We start from the raw sequence: 14,548 nt of genomic DNA, 5'->3' as shown, positions 1-14,548 counted from the left end.
AAATAAATAAAAAATTTAAAGCTACTTTAAAAAAACTTTCCTGTATTCCTAGAAAATAAGTTCTTTCTTTAGGTAAGGGGCGTGTGTGTGTTTATCTATAATCATTCATGTGACAAATATTTACTAAGTACTTATTTTTAGTTAGGCCTTGATGTACTCAGTTGTTTCACAACTAATTATAGAATAAAGGAAAATACATACAAACACAAAATACTTTTTAAAAATAAGAATAATTAAAAGAAAAACATACGTTAAAAAAGGAAAAAAAAGAATGCTGTCAAATCATGTCTTAAGCTAATATAATACTCTTATTTCTATAAGTTTTGCTATTGTTGGTTTTATAACTCACTTTAAGCCATGCTGTTTCTAGAAAAATGAAAAACACTGAAATAGAGATCAGAGACAATTATTAAGAAGCATAATCCTGGGCTGGGGATGTGGCTCAAGCGGTAGCGCGCTCGCCTGGCATGCGTGCGGCCCGGGTTCCATCCTCAGCACCACATACCAACAAAGATGTTGTGTCCGCCGAGAACTAAAAAATAAATATTAAAAATTCTCTCTCTCTCTCCTCTCTCACTCTCTCTTTTAAAAAAAAAAAAAGAAGCATAATCCTTCATAGCTGGAAGTAAAATAAGACAAATACCTCATCATTCAAGTCTATGAATATATGAAATGCTAATATGTCTCAATAAGCTAGAATCTACCATCTTACTTTTTTCCCCCTTCTATGGGCATTTCTGGGGATTAAGGGAATAAAATCCAAAGCCATTGAGTATTAAACATTCTAGATAAACAGCTCTTCCTCTCTGCTTTTGTGAACTGGAACAGAATTTCCCTAGGTACTTCATCCTATACTCCCTTAGTCAATTTAGCCTCATACTTCTCTTACATTCCATTGAAGGGGATGATTCTGGAAGAAACACAAAGCAGCTTCTGCCTATCAAAAAGCTAAAGACTCTGGTCTAGCAAGTTTACTTTCTTATTTCCACACTTTAGAAGACAGTGTCTCAGTGACAGTGCTACAAAGGAGGATCTGTAGAAAATCAGGCAAATGTCACTTAGAAGCAAATGGGAATTAAAAGCAAGTAGCACTGTTTGAAGTACTAATTAAGACATCTAAATCAGCACTAGGAAACTGATGTTTCCCATAGGAAAAGTGCAATGTACTTAAATCAAGTTAAACTGAATCCTGCTATGTAATCCTGAGCAAAATATTCCATTTTCCTAAGTTTGTACAACGAGGTACTACAGTTAGTGATTTCTCAGGTCTTTTAGAGCCAAAACATTAAGATTCTCACAAAAATTTAGGTTCAGCTGAAGTCTAGTGACCTATTCTCATTATGAAATCATGCATAAATAAAATTAGTCTATGTTCAGAAAACATTAAAAGGATGTGGCACCATCATGTAATGTTGTGGGAAATTTGTAATAAAAAGCAATTTAGTCCCATCTATCACAATTTTAAATGTACACTCCATTACACATTATAATTCACATTTTAAATCTTTCATTATCACATCTATAAACTGAATACCCTAGTCCAAAAATCTTAAAAATTTGAAGAGAAGCTTCAAATTTTGGAGCATTTCAGATTTCAGACTTTTGGAATAGGGATGCTCCAAGGGGTAAAAAGTAAAAAGTCTATGAAATTATTCCAAAATCTGAAAATCTGCAAAATATAAAATATATCTGGCCCAAGCATAAGGGACACCCAACCTGTATGTACAGGATTCTGAAGAAGCACAAAGCAACTCCTGACCAACAAGAAGCCAAGGACCCCTGGGCTAGCCAGACCTCTTTCTGCTCCTATCAATGATTCTGTTTTTTTGTTTTTGTTTTTAATACCGGCAATTGAACTCAGGGGCATCCCCAGCCTATTTTGTATTTTTTATTAGAGACTGGGTCTCAATGACTTGCTTAACACCTCACTTTTTGCTGATGTTGGCTTTGAACTGAAAATCCTCCTGCCTCAGCCTCCTGAGACACTGGGATTACAGGTATGCACCACCACATCCAGCTCCTATCAATGATTATTTGGGAAACATTGGCTTAGTAGTATTACCACCACAGAGAATCATATATACATAGGAAGATTTGATCCATATTACTTATAATACAATTGGCCTTCTGTATCTGTAGGTTCCACAACTGCAGATTTAACCAACTATGGATAACATTTAGGGAGAAAAAAAAAAAAAAACTATGCCTGTACTGAACAATATATCCTTTCTTGTCATTATTCTCTGAACAATACAACTCTTTACATAGCATTCATATTGTATTAGGTATAACCAGTAATCTAGACATGACTTTAAGCACACAGCAGGATATAAATAGGATACATGTAGATATGACATGATTCTATATAAGATACTCAAGTATCTGCATACTGCAGTATCCACTGAGGTCCTGCAAAAAAGAATCTACTTCAGATACTGAGGGATGACTGCTCATGGAAAGTTGTGTGAGATATATATACATTTATATAATAATATATATTTATATAATATATATACTTACACATTTTAAAATATTTTATTAGTTGTAGATGAACAAACTACATTTATTTATTTATTTATTTATTTATTATGTGGTGCTAAGGATAGAACCCAGTGCCTCTCACATGCTAGGAAAGTGCTCTACCACTGAGCTACAACCCCAGGCCCTATGTGATATATTTTGTAAAGTAAAAACTGCAGAAAATAAGAATGACCTCATTCTTTAGATCCTAATAGTGTAGTGGGATTCCAAAAAATAATAAATGTTTGTTGTTAGGCTGGGGTTAGATAAAGGGAAAAATTATTTCTTACTTTCAATTGTAAAATATTTATAATATATATTACTCCTATAGTTAAAAAGAATGAATTGGGGACTGGGGTTAAGGTTCAGTGGTAGAAAGCTCACCTAGAATATATAAGGCACTGGGTTCAATCCTCAGCATCGCATGAAAATAGACCCGAGAGCTTAAGCTTTGTGGCTTACAATTTAAGCACATTAAACTCATAGGCAAGACAAAATAGTAAGACCATAAAAGGTTAGAAAATATGTGTGAAAACAAAGGAAGTGAAATTTGATAATAGTAAAACCTAGTCATTCATAAAGGAAAAATTATTTCATAAAAACAAAATTTGGAAACCTGGAAAATGAATAAATAAAATAAAAGTTGAGTAGGAAACACATTTAACCTGAAGATAATGACTTAAAGACAAAGTACAATGTATTTGAATATCCTAGATGGGTTACAAATTAGCATGTAAGTCATCTAGGTGTCATCTCACTTCCTTTAAAAAAAAAATCTGAACTTTTAATTCTATTTCCACTGTTATATTATTAGAAGAAAGCCACTGTCATCATTTTGTGCTTACCTGTTCCCCATTTGAGAGTCCAAGTTTCTGACCAACTTGTCTATTTATTTCAGCCACATTTTCACCTTGATCATTAAAATGCCTGCCTTCTACCCAGCTCAAGAATGTAGGCTGATGACCCCAGGCTACTTCTATTGCTTGATTCTATTTGTATAAGGAAAGGGAGAGAAAACAATTTTAAAAGTTTAATGTTTTTCCAAATTAATATAAATTATTATTGCAAGTCACACACCAAACAAAATCTCTCTAGAAATTGATACTTTGGTTATCCACATTTATCATAGCATTTAAAAAGCTATAACCGTTTCTAACACCCAACACCAGTGACACTATTGATGAAACCAATATCCCTATATTCCTATGACAGCATTATAAACTGATCCAACCATTTCAGAATTCAAAATGGCAATATGGGTGGGGTATACAGCTCAGTGGTATGGTATGTGGCTCTGGGTTCAATTCCCAGAAAAACCCCAAAATGGCATAGGTAGACAAATGAACTTACATAGCCTTTGAGCCATATATAACTACTTGAGTATTCAAGTTACTAAGAAGAAAAAACAAACCACATCAGAGGATATCTGCACTATTTTCTACAATAGTGAAAACTTGGCACTGTCTTAAATGAGTATCAATAGAAAAACTATTAAATAACCTAAAGTCTACTACCTTCAGTAAAATATGAGTCAACAAGTACACTAGTCCCCATGTAACTGCAGTTCTGATTTCCAGTTTCTGTTACACATAGTCAACTGTGACCCAAAAATATTAAATGGAAAATTCCAGAAATACACAATTCAGAAGTTTTCAATTGTACACTGTTCTAATAGTAGGATGAAGTTACTGTCTGGTTCTGTTTTGTGTGGGAAGTGAATCATTCCTTTGCCCAGTATATTCATGATGTATATGCTACTTGCCTATTATTCACTTAATAGTTGTCACAATGAATGTCTTGGTATTACACTGCTGAGTTTAAGTAACTTATATTTTATTAACAATGGTCCCAAAGCACAGGAGTAATAATGCTGGCAATTCAGATATTTATGCCAGAGAGAACTCAAGGGTTTCCTTTAAGTGAAAAGGTGAAAATTCATAACTCAATAAGGAAAGAAAAACTCCATGTGCAGAAATCGCTAAGATCTACAGGAAAAACAAACCTACCTATGAAACTGTGAAGAAGGAAATAGAAACTTATTAGTTTTGCTATCACACCCAAATCACACCTCAGTGCATGGTAAGTGCTTATTTATGATAGAAAACGCATTAAATTTGTGTATACATTTATAGGAAAAAATGGTAAATACATGGTTTAGTACCATCCTTGGCTTCATAGAATGAAGGTCTTGGAATGGATCAACTCCATATAAGGGTAATTATTCTAAACACATATGATCTTTAAAAATGTTAACAATATAATTCAGAATTATAAAACACCAATTAGATGGAATATACAATCTCTTATAGGTTGACTGATCAGTAATAAATACATAACGTAAAATACAAAAGAATAAACATGAGGGAAGGTCCCTCTTCCCAGAGATAATCAGTTAATAACTTCTTATATGCCCTTCCAGAAATGTTATGTTATGCAGCTTCTTAAATAGCTTTTAAATTTCACAGAACTATGGAAATATATGTGAAAAGAGCAAAATACAAAACTTATTCTCATTAAAATAGAAATTAAGCTGAGCATGATGGTACACGTCTGTAATTCCAACTACTCAGAAGGCCAAGGTAAGAGAATGACAACAGGGCTCAAAATAAAATAAAAAAGGATGGGTCCTATGTTCATATATGAATACATGACCAGTGAAACTCCACACCATAAACAACAGTTTAGAATGGGATCCTAATTATAATAAGTTATACTCCATGTATGTATGTGTCAAATACACTCTACTGTCATGAGTATCTAAAGAGAACAAATAAATTAATTTTTTAAAAAGGGATGGTATAGCTCAGAGGTAGGCCACCTGCCTAGAAAATATGAGGCCTTGGGTTCCACCTCAAAACCATTACAAAAACAAAAAGCAACTATATAAAATGTCAGTTTGTGGCCAAGAACTAAAAACGATGTTTTTTATGATTAAAGACTTATGCTCATTATAGGAAAACATATGAACATGGAAAGAAAATAGGAAATTATTGATATTTCCCTCAGAAAAAGATAACCATGTAAACAATGTCTATTTCTTACTAGATTTTTTCTATGTGCAAGTTAATTTTTTGCACAGTTCTGCATTATAAGCAAAATTTAATATACTTTCCCTGCACCTAACATTGCATCATGAGCATTATCATACAGATATCATTAAAAAAATTTTTTTGGGGAGTTGAAGATGGACTGAATGCCTTTATTTGTTTATTTTTATGTGATGCTAAGGATCAAACCCAGTGCCTCACACATGCTAGGCAAGTGCTCTGCCACTGAACTATAGCCCAGATCCACATATATCATTTTTAATAAAAAGTAAACACTTGGTTAATAGCCATCAAGACTTATCATCTTAGGAATCTTCAGTATTATTAAATTCATTTTTATCAAAATAAATTCCTTAAAGTTAAAATACTAATTATCAAATTTATTCACATACACTAAATTTTACTACCTTATATTTCTTTAAATAGGACAAATTTCAAAGGACCTTTTGAGGCAATATAATGTACTTTAGCCATGTTATTAAAATTGTGTATACCTGGAGGTTGTTACACACCACTTAGCTGTAACATTATTCTAACAATTTTCAAAGAATGGCACTTAACTCCAGCTAAAAAAACCTTTCAACTGAGTAATGTTTGATAAAGTAGAAACAGCCCTGAATTTGGGATCAAAAGTCCTCAGTTACATTTCAGTTGTAAGTGTGTGAGCTGAGGTTACAAGAGTAAAGGTGAAAAAGCCCCAGATGTCTCTTTGGGGTTTCAGGCCAGAGACAAACAATCCAGATCAATTCTATTTAATATGAAGAAACTTTTAAAACCAGAGACATTAAGTAAAAAAATATGAAATGTGCCCTGAAATGTCAAAAAACAAACAAAAAAATCCTCTCCAAAACCTATCAGCTCACTAGAAAAAGGAAAAATCAATTTTATTACATAGAAAAAATTGCTGGGCACAGTGGTACACCTGTGTAATCCCAGCAATTTGGGAATCTGAGAAAGGAGGATCCCAAGTTCAAAGCCTGCCTCAGTGACTTAATGAGGCTCTAAGCAACTTATCGAGATCCTGTCTCAAAATGAAAAGGTTTGGGGATGTAGCTCAGTGGTTAAGCACCTCTGGGTTCAATCCCTGGTACCAAAAACAAACAAACAACAACAACAACAAAACCTTAACCAAACAAACAAAATCCCCCAACATCTTACAATGTACAGGTCATCTCCCTAGAACAAAAATTTAGCCAGCCTAAAATGTAAATATCTACTTGAGTATGCAGTCCTCATCAATTTGGCAATAATACTTGAAATAGAATAGAGTATAATTAATTAGATGTATCACATAAACAATCCTGAAGTTTCCAAAAGAAGACAAATGCAGGCAATAGAATCAGAAAGCTTCCTGAAGAGAGCAGGATTACATTGTTGTTGTTGTTGTTTGAATTTTTAAAATATTTATTTTATTTTTTTTTTTAGTTTTCGGCGGACACAACATCTTTGTTTGTACGTGGTGCTGAGGATCGAACCCGGGCCGCATGTATGCCAGGGGAAAACTGTCTTGGGGAAGAATGGCACAAATAAATGAACAGAAGTGTGAATGAGATCCGTTAGAGAAAAACAGTAAGAAGGCTAGTATGGATGATAGAGTGAGCTGTAGACAAGAGGGAAAATTAAATGGATGAAAATGGTACTGGCCTAACAGTTCCAGTTGATGTGTACAAGTAGGGAAATGATCTACATACCTAAGGTCCTTTTTCTATCAACATTCTATGATTCTACATCAGTGGGTCTCAACTCCTCCATGCATCCAAGTGACCTGAGATTTTTTTTTAATTACAAATACTTGCAGAGTGTGGTGGTGCATGCCTGTAATGTTAGCTGAGAAGGATCTCAAATTCAAGGCCAGCCTAAACAATTTAAGCCCTAGGCAGCTTGGTGAAACCCTGCCTCAAAATAAAAAATTTAAAAGTCTGGGGATGTAACTCAATGGTTAAGGCCCACGATTCAATCACTGGTACAAAAAAAAACTATTAACAAATAAAATACAGATAAGAACACCATGTGAGAATAGTAGGACACAAAATGTGTCTATGTATATAGGACCGTATGAATGTATGTATTAATGTATGAATGTATGTATGTATGTATGTATGGATGGATGGATGGATGGATGGATGGATGGATTTTTATCTATCTATCTATCTATCTATTGGTGCTGGGGGTTTATTTATTTATTTATTTATGCATGGGATTTTGAACCCAGGGCCTTGTGCAATGTGAGGCAGGCACCTTATCAACTGAGTCCCCAGCTCTAGGACCTCATTTTTTAAAAAATAAAGATTACAAAGAAACCTAGATTCAAAGTGTTAGTATTGGTTATCTCTAGGTTCTAGGATTATGAGTAACTTTATTTTGTTGTTAAAAATGTTCACAAAACATAAGCATTACTTCAATAATTGGGGGTTGGTTATTCTACTGATATAAGTCAAGAAGAAACAGCAATTTATTCTAGGGCTGGAGATATTTAAATTTAAAAAGATGCCCATTAATTAATATTTATGAATACTTCTTGACTCAGAATTTAAAACAAAGATCAAGATCACTAAAACCTTTTAAACAGTGATGAATGTAATGTAATGTAACAACTACATCTAAGGAACAAATCAGAGTTACTGTAAAAAGATTTCGTATAAACTCTTTAGGAGAACAGTTTATTTCTATGAACTAATTAGGTTTGGATCTGAAAACACACTGAAAATCTCGTACAAAGTTGACAGAGCACTAAGCCAAGTTCTACCCGGAAACTGGTGATTGCCTCCTTGGAGCCATGGAGAAGCCTGTCAGTGTAAAACAAACAAACAACAAAAAAAAACCTGCCTACTTAGTGGCAAAAATAAGTAATAATAAGATGAAAGGATGGAAAGATGGACAAAAATATCTGGAAAAACAGTTACAGGAAAGTGGCTTAAGATGAAAAGTGGGATCTTGGGGCTGGGGATGTGGCTCAAGCAGTAGCGTGCTCGCCTGGCATGCGTGCGGCCCAGGTTCGATCCTCAGCACCACATACAAACAAAGATGTTGTGTCTGCCGAAAACTAAAAAATAAATATTAAAAAAATTCTCTCTCTCTCTCTCTCACTCACTCACTCACACACACACACACACTCTCTCTCTCTCTCTCTCTCTCTCTCTCTTTAAAAAAAAAAAAGTGGGATCTTTATTGCAAACTTTTAAATATTGCAAACTCTTATAGGTCAAGAAGAAACAGCAACATGTCTTGCACAGATTCGCCAGTAGTGGGGGCCGGACAAATATTTCAAATATTGCATCCTTTTGCTACTGAGCAAACTCAAATTCATTGAGACTGTGTGTACCAATTTTTAATTATGAAATCTGCATGCTGGGCTGGGAATGTAGCTGAGCGGCAGAGCTTTGCCTAGCATGTATAAGATACTTCTGGATGCTGGGGGGGGGGGCGCACGGGGGAAGGATGTGTGTCTCCACTAGTGGTTAGAAATGTGAAATACCACAACCACCACGTCCTGACCACATAAGTCCAAGTAAACCTAACTACGTACATGATGCAGGTATGGGCATAATTCCACTGCACATTCCTGGCACCACTCGGCCCGGTTCGGGGTTGCCAATGCAGGGAAGAGTTATTATTCTATGACCCTCCCCTGCTCGTGGGAGACGCGGCACTCAGTCCTAGTTAACCTACACGCGCTCTACACACCAAGTCTGCCCCTAGAGGCCCGAACTGTGGCAGTGCGGGGACTTGGCAATCGCCGGCGAGTGTGGGCACTTTAAAATAATAAAAACATACAAGTTCTCAAGAGCTTTTCCCATCTGGAGTAAGGAATGTTCCTGGATGGAGAGGGTTTTTAGAATACTAGAATGTTTCAAAGCCTACTTTAACCAAGGTGTAAGCTATGGACTAAGTTAACCTCGGGGCAGCAGAGACTGCCCGGACCTGCCCTGTGCCGTCACTCCGGCCTAGCGCGATTCGGCAACGTCCAGGAGACCGCCGGGACCCGGCTGAGAGAAAAGAACTCAGCGGCCGCCGCGTTCCGGGAAGGCCTCGGCCACGTCCGATCCCAGGTTACCGTTCTGGTGTCCCGAGGTCGGCGCGTTACCTGCAGCAGATGCAGCTGAGCCACGAGACGCCGCGGTAAATGGAGAAAGCAGTCACGAGCGTTGGTGAAGGCCACCGTCACAGCCACCCCTGCTGCACCAGCGCCAGTTAGACGATCGCTGCCCCACATTTTCCCAAACCCCTACGCCAGGACTGCCCACCCTGGCGTGGCGTCTGACCCCTACCCCGGGCAGGCCGAGGGCGTTGGAGCCCGAGAAGATCGATCGGCTCCGCCCCCTACGGCTTCACTTCCTCTCCCGCGGTGAGTCTCACCCGCGCGCCTGAAGCGGGCAGGACCATCAAGCTTCTGTTACTCTCTGAACTTCTCCGCCGAGCCGCTTGGGGGCGGCACCTCGTTCACCAAATTCTCGTTTTCAGGAAACGATGGCCGACGATGTCGATTCTCCAGCCAATCCTGGCCCTGCTTCGACTCATCCCGCTCTCTTATTGGATAAACAGGAGCGCCCTAAGACGGATGTTGTCCTCACCGCAATGACCAAAGCAGGCAAGATGGCGTCGAGTGATGGGAAGCTTGGGAGTTTATTCGACCACCACGTCCAGAGGGTGGTCTGCGACACGCGGGCCAAATATCGGGAGGGTAGACGGCCTCGCGCTGTTAAGGTAAAATGATTTCGCTTTCATTCGCTATCTTGGGTAGCTTTATGTGAGCACGCGCTCCACGCAGCCAGCCTACTTAAATAAAGGTATAAAAGGCTGCTGTCAGATCCATCTCTCATTGGAAGGAGAATGAGAAACTCTGGCTTGGAGACCAAAGATGATTTCCACCCATTTGGTTAACTTTAGGACGTCAGTTCTCCAGAAGAGGGATTTGTTTTAGTTCTTGTATCTTCCGTGTTTACGTGAGTGCTTGTTAAACACTCAATGACTATTCGTTTTATTGACTAGTCCCAGTAACTTCTACTGAGAGAACTTACAGAAATGATGACTTAAATCATATGCATGTACGAATATGTCACAGTGAAACCTACTATTAAGCATAATTATGCACAGATAAAAATATTATAAACATGTCGACTCAGAGCAGTCTGTTATGTGCTTTAGTTAGATACCTTCACATGTGAAGTGTGTATTTTTTATGCAGAGAGAATGGCAAATTTTAAAATTAATTTTGTATGCTTTTTGAAGATAAGGACTGACCAAAGTGTTTCTTTTCAAATTCTGTTTTTTTTTTTAAGGGGAGATTATCTTAGTCTTATTTGTGAAATACACTTCATAACTCTATTTATTTTAGGTGTATACAATCAATTTGGAATCTCGGTACTTATTAATACAAGGAGTTCCTGCAGTGGGAGCAATGAAGGAATTAGTTGAGCGATTTGCTCTATATGGAGCAATTGAAGAATATAATGCTCTAGATGAATATCCAGCAGAAGATTTTACAGAAGTTTACCTTATTAAATTTATGAATTTACAAAGTGCAAGGTAAAGTGTAAGTTAAGCAGCATCTTATAACCTTTGACCTTGTTACTATCATTTTTGTCCCAGGTTTTTATAGTTAATACTTGAGTTACCCCAAAATTTAACATGGCAACATTCTCATCTTTTCTGCAGTAATTCCCCTCCATTACCCCCAGGGATGGAGTCTAACCTAGGGCTGTACTTATACTCAGCAGGTGTTCAACCACTGAGCCACATCCCCATCCCTTCCTGACATCTTTGTAAAGGTTAATCTTATCAAAATACTATTTACATCCCCTCATTCCCATGCTCAACAACTTTCAATCCTGTGATATGATAGATTAAAAACTGAATTTGGTAAGTTTTCCAGTCATACTGCTCACTATCTTGTTACTTTGTATAAGTTATTTAATCCTAGTAAGCCCATTTTTTCCTCTTCTTAAAATCCATATAGTCAAAAGACCACTTATTGAGCTTGTATGAGGATAATTCAAGTCCTTTTACTTGGAGTAGTGCCTTTCTGCTCAGAATGCAGTAAACCTTACTTGTTACAGTTATTGTTATGGCCCTCTGTGAATTAATTCCATCTTTTGGAGATTTCTATGAAACAAAAACCTGTTCCATTGAGCTGAAGTAGGCAATATCTTATGTATTTAATCTGATCAAAGATCCATCCTTCCTTGGCTGTTGCCATTTATATTTCTTTTTTAAAAAAATATTTTTGTTTTTATGTGATGCTGAGGATTGAACCCAGCACTTCACACATGTGAGGCAAGTGTTCTACCACTGAGCTATAGCCCCAGCCCGCCATTTATATTCCTTTTCTGGGCTACCAGTAAACCTCATAGTTGACCCCAAAAGCACTTAATTTTGTGGTTATATGTCATTCTTAAGCTGCTCTTATATGTAATCTCACTTTTCAAAAATTAACTTGTTGATTCTGTGGAGTTAGGGAAGCATGTTTTCTGAAGTTTTTGTATCTCTCACATCACAACCTAGTATAGTAGGTTCTGGAATGAGACATCTGGATTTGAATCCAGCTCCAGAAATTAGTATATGAATGTGGCCAAGTTATATAACCAGTTCTTCACTTTGGTTGCTGTGAGATGTTAACTGAAGTGAGATACCTATGACATTGCCTAATATGGGGTTAAATCTCAATATAACACTTATCATTATTTCTAGTTACAGAAGTACTTAAATAATTACTATAATGCTTGGCCAGCCATAGATGTTCAATGAGTATCTATTTAATGAATTCCATTCTCCTTTGTTTTCATTTGATTAGTTGTTAAGTATTCACGACTTTCTCATTTATCAAGTTTTACAATTGCAGTATTTTAACTTAATGTTTTATGTAGATGGACATAATACCTTTATTTTTATGTGGTGCTGAGGATCAAAACCTTTTAATACCATTGAAAGAGAGAAAGGAAGACTTTAGAGTGCATCCTAGATCAGTAGGGTTGGAACCATCTACAAATAGACCATTTTAATTCCCAATCAATAGGATATACACACATGTACACTTAGCAAAAGGTAGACTTTGCTCCTTAGATTGATGTATTTTATATTAGTTAAGCATTCATCCTATGTTAATCCAGATTAATTAGCCATGTTATGTATTTCTGTTTAGGATAGCCAAGAGAAAAATGGATGAACAGAGTTTCTTTGGTGGATTGCTTCACGTGTGCTATGCTCCAGAATTTGAGACAGTTGAAGAAACCAGAAAAAAATTAGAAGAGAGAAAAGCTTACATAGCAAGAACTACTAAAAATAAAGGTATGAAAAGCCTGTTATTAAACACTTCCTATGTGTTAGGCACTTTGCTAAGTATGCCAACATTGAGTTCCCAGTCTAGGATAAGTAAAGGATCATATTTATTAACTATAAATCAGTGTTCTCTGCAGCACTGTGCATAATCTGGACTAGAAAGGGAGAGATGTTTGTTCACAGCAGATTTCCTACAAGTATATAAGAAGTGGTTGCATTTTGAAAGCTAACACTACCCATAAGGGAAGAGGAAGAGATGGAAAAGTGAGCCAGGCAACACGTTTAAAACCTTAGAGGAGCTGGATGTGGTGGCACGTGCCTGTAATCCTAGTGACTCAAAAGGCTGAGGCAGGAGGATCGAGAAGTTCAAAACCAGCCGTGGCAACTTAGCAAGGTCCTAAGCAATTTAGTGAGGCCCTATCTTAGGATCAAAAACATAAAAAGAGATGGGGCTAGGGAACTGTTAAGAATTCTTGGTCAATTTTAGATATAAAAATGACCCTTAACTTGTGGATTATACACAGGAGAAGTTATGTGTATGGAAAAAGAAATTACAGAATATTAGTGTAAAGAGAAAGACCTTTGTTCTCATTTTTATAGGTAAGGAAAGTAAAGCTCAGAAAGTTTGACTGGTTTTTCTCTCTAGAGATAAAATAGGGACAAAAGAGCAATTAAGACCCGTCTTTGGATTCTCTAGAGCTCACTTCTAAATTGCTTTATACATTACAGTATTAGTGTTAGTAGCCTAACTTTGTCTTCATTCTTTCCTCCCAGCTTCCTTTTAAGACTTTTTAGCCCTGCCCCTGACTTCAGAATTATGCTGAATTTGGCTCCATCTGAGTGGCAGAGTGATATAGTGGAGTTTTTTTGTTTTGTTTTGTTTTTAGTATTTATTTTTTAGTTATAGGTGAACACAATATCTTTATTTTTATGTGATGCTGAGGATCGAACCCAGTGCCTCACGCATGGTAGGCAAACGCTCTATCTCTGAGCCACAACCCCAGCCCGATATAGTGTTTTTATGACTTATTTGGCCCTAAACACTTGAGTTAAGCCCTTTCATTTGTAGGATTCTACATGGTACATTTGCATAATTGGTCTCTCTTTTTAAAAAGCTTTTTTTATGGAAAATTTAAAATCTTCAAAGGTAAAGAGATGTGAGATAATGTACCTCATGAGTATTAATGTCAACAATTGTCAATTTCATCTTTACCACACTTCTCACATTGCACTTTGGAGGTGTGGAGGGTAGAGTGGGCAGGAGACTTATATAGGCCCTAAAAGTGGGCCTAGCATATCATTTGCTTTAATACTGACAAACAAAAACTAAGCAGCACAATAATGTCTATGTAGTAGAATATTCTGAAGTTGTTAATAAAAAGAAACTTTCTATGTGGTAACATGGAAGAACTCTAAGATCTACAGCTAAGAAGAAAATGCAAAGAAAGAAATAGGTATTAGAAGTTACCTTTTGAGTGGGGAGAGAAAGAAGGGTAGATGGGAGGAGGAAAAGTAAGACATTCTGATAAATAAGGAAGAATAGTGAATACATATGGTAACTAGAAAACTAAGCATATTCGGAAGCAAAGAAAATATGAAGCTTGACACTTTATACCTTTTTGCTTCTTAAAAAAGGCTTTTTAATGATACAAATATAAGACATTTTGGAAAAGAATCTATTAACATTTTTAAGTTTGTTTTTAAAA

The 14,548-nt window shown here is 36.6% G+C and overlaps 2 protein-coding genes across 10 annotated transcripts in view; one reads left to right on the top strand and one right to left on the bottom strand.

The window, feature by feature from the left end:
- The window catches only part of Pex1 (peroxisomal biogenesis factor 1), a 48,314-nt gene extending 38,393 nt beyond the window's left edge, over nucleotides 1-9,921 (bottom strand). For 2 of the 6 annotated variants that reach the window (XR_013435304.1, XM_078040418.1), the window contains exons 1-2: nucleotides 9,652-9,917; nucleotides 3,366-3,509 (exon numbers count right to left, since the gene is read on the bottom strand). Coding sequence is in view for 5 of the 6 variants with exons in the window: in XM_078040418.1 (XP_077896544.1) it covers nucleotides 3,366-3,509; nucleotides 9,652-9,780 (273 nt within the window). In the remaining variant the exon portion in view is untranslated. Of the gene's footprint in view, nucleotides 1-3,365; nucleotides 3,510-9,651 lie in introns of all 6 variants that reach the window. The other 4 variants (XM_005340541.5, XM_078040420.1, XM_078040419.1 and 1 more) reach the window with 3 other exon arrangements.
- Nucleotides 9,922-10,092: 171 nt separating this feature from the next.
- Rbm48 (RNA binding motif protein 48) overlaps nucleotides 10,093-14,548 on the top strand; it is an 8,543-nt gene continuing 4,087 nt past the window's right edge. The window contains exons 1-3 of one of the 4 annotated variants that reach the window (XM_005340540.4): nucleotides 10,093-10,271; nucleotides 10,903-11,093; nucleotides 12,706-12,851. In XM_005340540.4, coding sequence (XP_005340597.3) covers nucleotides 10,143-10,271; nucleotides 10,903-11,093; nucleotides 12,706-12,851 — 466 coding nt within the window. In that variant the 5' untranslated portion in view covers nucleotides 10,093-10,142. Of the gene's footprint in view, nucleotides 10,272-10,902; nucleotides 11,101-12,705; nucleotides 12,852-14,548 lie in introns of those variants that run through there. The other 3 variants (XM_040291496.2, XM_040291497.2, XM_040291498.2) reach the window with 3 other exon arrangements.

Source organism: Ictidomys tridecemlineatus, chromosome 2, assembly GCF_052094955.1.
Source record: "Ictidomys tridecemlineatus isolate mIctTri1 chromosome 2, mIctTri1.hap1, whole genome shotgun sequence".
Classification (NCBI taxonomy): Eukaryota; Metazoa; Chordata; class Mammalia; order Rodentia; family Sciuridae; genus Ictidomys; species Ictidomys tridecemlineatus.
Note: the sequence above shows the minus strand (reverse complement) of the source record. Positions and strands in the feature narration are given on the sequence as shown.